General features: G+C 40.6%; 1 protein-coding gene across 1 annotated transcript; it reads left to right on the forward strand.

Moving 5' to 3' along the window:
- The first annotated feature begins 479 nt into the window (after positions 1-479).
- On the forward strand, positions 480-5,499 carry LOC112045447 (toll-like receptor Tollo). The gene has a single exon (XM_024081618.2). The coding sequence runs from the start codon at positions 761-763 to the stop codon at positions 4,787-4,789; it is 4,029 nt and encodes a 1,342-aa protein (XP_023937386.1). The 5' UTR covers positions 480-760; the 3' UTR covers positions 4,790-5,499.
- Positions 5,500-5,704: the final 205 nt, after the last annotated feature.

The raw sequence follows: 5,704 nt of genomic DNA on the forward strand, positions 1-5,704 counted from the left end.
GCATATTGGCAATGTGCGATGTTTAGATTATATTGCGTGAGAAAACGAAACTTTTGTAAAAAGTTGTGAAATAGGAGTTTTTCACATTATTATGTCCACACCTACTTACATAATATCTAAGCGTAGTTGATTAACAAGTTAATAGAAGTTCAAAATGTCACTTAGGTCTAATGAGTGAATATATTGAATGATGCTACGCTGTGGACATTAAGAGCCTTTGAATGTCTTATTACCATAATAAACTTATATGTTAGTCATGTTTACAGAGTATGTATGATAAAATAAATCATTTCGGAGCTCAATACAGATAAAATTTTGTAATGGATATGCAATTGAAATCGCTGCATCAAGTAAAAACAAACAAAGTAAGAAGCGCCATGTTTATAAAAGCTCGCAAAGCGCGCTCCTGTTCATGCCAATCTTGCGGCGAGCAACTTGTTGCCGTTGTGAACTTTCCGACTGACCGCGACCGCGCTATCGGAACTCCCTGTCTGGGGAGGAGCGAGCGCGGGGAGCGAGCCGGCGGCCGGCGTTCAACTCGCTCCGAGCACGCCGTCACTCAGTCGCTTCCCAGCCCTCGTCGCGAGTGGTGTTGTCGCGCTTCTACGAGCGCACACAGCCGTTATGTGTCGTACATCGAAACAAGTTTGACGGGAAATTCGTAAAGTTTTCCGACTGCATCCGGACTAGCTTAGCGATGCGCCCCGTAATATCAGTGACGTATTGAACTGTGACAGTTTAAACTTTTAAGTTATCCGAAATGTTATCGTTTGGATTATTGAGTGTGTGGTATGCGGCATGGAGCTGGTCGTACCTGTGCGCCGGTGGGGCGTCGCTGACGAGCCGAGTGGCGGAGGCGCCGCAGGAGTGCGAGTGGCAGCGAGTGTCGGGCGGCGCGGGCGAGCCCACGCGCGTGCAGCTAGCGTGCTCGCTGCGCACCGCCGCCGGCGCCACGGACCTGCTCGCCGGCCTCAGCACCTCGCAGGCGCAGCGCATCACCTCCCTCGATCTGCATTGTACTGACGTGCTATTCTTCGAGAGCTCCCTCGACGTCGGCAGAAGAAAAGAGGAGGGCACCGAACTTCTATCACGATTTCACAATTTAAAAGAAATGAGGATAGAGTCATGCAAAATACGATATGTGCCATCAGCTGTGTTGTCTCCTCTTAGCGGATTACGGAGTTTGGTTATTCGCACACACAATACGGACTGGTCGGCTATGTCGATGGAATTTCATCGAGATTCTTTCCGCGGATTGACCGATTTAAGGAATTTGGATTTAGGAGACAACAACATTTGGATTTTGCCGTCAGAGATATTCTGCCCTCTATATAATTTGAAAGATTTGAATATCACGCAAAACAGATTACAAGATATTTCAAATCTAGGTTTCTCTGACTGGGGCAACGGTCCCACGGCACCTGGAAAATCGTGTAACACGGTGTTAGAGACGCTGGATATGTCGCACAATGAAATAAGTGGCCTACCGGATAACGGATTATCGAGTTTGCGTGCACTGCAAAAGTTGTTATTGCAAAACAATAGGATATCAAATGTCGCGGATCGAGCTTTTGTGGGCTTGAGTGACTTACAAATACTCAACTTATCATCAAATGCACTGACCGCTCTACCTCCAGAAATGTTTCAGTCTTCACGTGATATTAAGCAAATATATTTGCACAATAATTCGTTGAGTGTACTTGCACCTGGATTACTGGAAGGGTTGGATCAATTGCAAATTTTGGACTTATCTTCCAATGAGTTGACAAGCGAGTGGGTGAACAGAGACACGTTTTCCGGATTAGTGCGTCTTATTGTTTTGAATTTATCACACAATAGAATAACTAAGATTGATGCACTACTGTTTCAAGATTTAAATAATCTCCAGTTTCTGAGTTTAGAGTTTAACAATATTGGACGGATAGCAGACGGTGCGTTTTCTAATTTGAAAAACCTTCACTCTCTCTCATTGGCACATAATAATATCATAGAAGTTGATAGCACTCATTTTTCCAATTTGTATGTACTAAACCAGTTATTCTTAGATGGAAATAGAATAACTAAAGTTGATCTTCGTTCCTTTGAAAATATAACAAAGCTTCACGATTTGGGATTAAGTGGAAACCAGCTGACCGAAGTTCCCGAAGCTATAAAAACGTTACGATTTTTAACGTCGTTAGACTTGGGAATGAACAGGATAACCAAAGTCACTACAACTCAGTTCGAGGGATTAGATGATTTGTATGGCTTGCGGCTAGTTGGAAACAAAATTGAAAAGATATCTAAGGATACGTTTTCGGCCTTGCCCTCACTACAGATATTGAATTTGGCTTCAAACAATATTGATCAAATCGATGACGGCGCTTTTGCCTCAAATATGCAATTAAAAGCTATCGGCTTAGACGGCAATAAATTAGTAGACTTGAAAGGAATATTTACAACTACACAACCGCTTGTATGGTTAAATGTATCCAATAATGAGTTACTGTGGTTTGACTATAGTCATATACCGACCAATCTCGAATGGCTGGATATGCATGAAAATAAAATAGAGAAACTTGAGGATACGTATGGCGTGAAAGAAACATGCAACGTGAAAATGCTAGATGTAAGCAACAACAAGCTAAGAAGCATCGATGAGTTTTCATTTCCCAGTAGCATTGAGACGGCCGCGTTAAACCATAATCACATTGAAAAAATTAATCCTGGGACTTTTCTGCAAAAATATAACTTGAACAAAGTTATACTTTATTCAAATAAAATCAAGACATTAGACGTGGGTGCCTTCGCTATATCATCAGTTCCGGAGGACAAAGATTTGCCAGAGTTCTATATCAGTGAAAATCCATTTGAGTGCGATTGTACAATGGAATGGTTACAACGGATAAATCAATTGAGTGACCTTAGACAACGACCTAGAGTAATGGATTTAGAAAGTGTAAGGTGTTCTTTAACACATTCACGAAGTAATTCAGATATGCTTTTGCTCGAAGTGAAATCTTCCGAATTCTTATGCGAATATGATTCCCACTGCTTTACTTTGTGCCATTGTTGTGACTTTGATGCCTGCGACTGTAAGATGACTTGTCCAGATAAGTGTTCATGTTATCATGATCTCACCTGGAACTCCAACGTAGTCGATTGTTCCAGTGCCGGTTACGATCACGTGCCTGAACAAATACCAATGGACGCGACCGAAATCTATTTAGACGGAAACGATCTAAAAGATTTAGGTAATCACGTATTTATCGGTAAAAAGCGACTGCAAGTTTTGTATCTTAACAACAGCAATATAAACACAATACAAAACAGAACTTTTAACGGGATCGAGTCACTGCGTGTACTTCATTTAGAAAACAATAACTTGGAGACGTTGAGAAACACGCAGTTCACAAGACTACAGAATCTCAACGAGCTTTATTTACAAGATAACAAAATCAAAGTTATAGAGAACGACACCTTTAATTACTTGCCGGCATTGGAGTTTCTGAATCTCGACAACAACGGATATGTTGATTACATGCCGTGGCGAGTCATCACAGATAACAATCCTCGCACACGAGTGTCCGTCGAAGGAAACAACTGGATATGCGATTGTAAAGACGTAGCGCAGTTGAACCAATGGCTAATAAAAAAATCAAAAGACACCGAGAGCATGATGTGCTACTTTGCTCATGGCCAGCCGATGAATAAAACTATAGCGATCGTGTCTAAGGAATGTAAAACAGAGACCACTACAGAGGAAACCGGGACCGAGACTCAAAAGCGGTTATTCATCGAAACGAATGATGGGGTCGAAAATTATATTCCATATATTGCGGGAGTCTTGATAATAGTAATCGTGCTTTTACTGATGTGTGCATTGTTTCTCTTCGTATTCAGGGAAGACTTTAAATTATGGATGCATTCAAAATACGGCGTCCGAGTATTCAGTTCCACGCCAAAGGACATGAACGACAATAAAAATAAGCGTTTCGACGCATTCTTTGTGTACAACTCACGAGATGAAGATTTCGTCACGCGTGCGGTGAGCTCTGAGTTAGAAAATTCGGGTCACACTTTGTGTTTACAACACAGAGACTTACAATTAATCGAGAGACGTTCTAGTGATAGTTTAGTGAGTGCATCCGAGAGTTCAAAAAGACTCGTGATAGTGTTATCTATAAACTTTTTACAACAAGAGTGGTACGCGCCCGAATCGAGGGCGGCCGTACAGAGTGCTATAAACTCAGTGAACGTTAGACATAGGCGTCAAAAAATAGTTTTCCTCGTAACCACTGACTTAAGTGCCATAAACATTGATCCAGATCTTAAAGTGTTACTCAAAACGTGTACAGTGATCGTGTGGGGTGAAAAGAACTGTTGGGAGAAACTAAATTTTCGGTTGCCTGACGTTGACGTCACGCTGCCGAATCGGACGCTTCACAACGCGAATAATATTAAGACTAGTAATAGGGAAGGGTTCGGGAGGCACGGCAATTTGAGGTATACCGCGCCGCCTACGTCCCATGACCCGTGGTACAAATACGGGATGGCGCCTCCTATCTTAATGATGTCGAGTCCGATGCATTCGACGAGCGCGAGTGCGGAGGTCTCGGCGCGTAGTACTGAGGACGAGACGTGCTCGGTGGCCAGTAGTGAGGGTCGGCCCGATGACCGGTTGCCGCACCACCACAGCTACGTCTCCATAGACAACCACCAGTGCGAGGAGCGCCCTCTCAGGCCCGCTCAACAGATACCCATGTCAAACACGAGGCCCACTAACGTGAGAAAGACTTACTTTGTATAGAGTTACGAAAATGTGATTTATTTTAATTGTACATATTAATTTAAGTATTCAATCGTAGTGATAAGATTTCGATGAATTTGAAACTCTAATGTCATACGTACGTGTAATAAATGTAATGTTAATTACGAGAGATAAGTTGGTGCTGAACACTATATGTAATGAGGTAACCACGGGGTTCATAACCTTTTGTTGTTATTTGTTGGTTTACTACACGTGCAACGAGTACCTTATCATCGAATATTGTTTACGTAATAGTATTCGACTGCATTTAAATATTTAACGTACCTGTTTATCGAGGCAGCCATCATGTTAGCTGCCTTTTTTGTACATGAGTTACAAAACAAAACATTCCTTATCTTATGTAACGCCGAATCTTTGTAATGTTATGAGGTTCCTTACTAAATTAGTCTATCTCTATATCTTTGTGAAGTTGAGGACTAATTTGTGATAATTTAGGTACTTATTTTTGTCCCTACGATTCGAAGTATAAGTGTATAAAAGAACAAAATATTGTTACAATGTAAATATTTAACTATAAAGTTTTACAGCTGTCGAAGAACTGAAATGTACCCTAGTCAATTGTAAATAGCTATTTCTATGTGTAAGTATATAAATTTGTGATGTAATTACTAGTTAGATTATTAAAAAAATCGTATTTATTACGCTTCCGAAATGCAGAGTATAAAATAAAAATAATATTTTTGTCTAAATTTCTGATTTTTATTCTTTATCCTAATCTGCAACCAGAGCATAGAGCTTGATATCAACATTAGAGTTCTCCTTTTAAATATAAATAGGTGGTTTTTTTGCTGAAAATGCGTAATGTACAATGAATATTAAATTTATTTTTCTATGTTCCACATAAATATGATAATATTGTGTGGTAACAACACAGATCCAATAAAATATTTATGT

Source organism: Bicyclus anynana, chromosome 13, assembly GCF_947172395.1.
Source record: "Bicyclus anynana chromosome 13, ilBicAnyn1.1, whole genome shotgun sequence".
In the NCBI taxonomy this organism is placed as follows: domain Eukaryota; kingdom Metazoa; phylum Arthropoda; class Insecta; order Lepidoptera; family Nymphalidae; genus Bicyclus; species Bicyclus anynana.

Excerpts from the sequence above, each read along its gene's own strand:
- LOC112045447 (XM_024081618.2), top strand. The coding sequence starts at position 761 with ATGTTATCGTTTGGATTATTGAGTGTGTGGTATGCGGCATGGAGCTGG.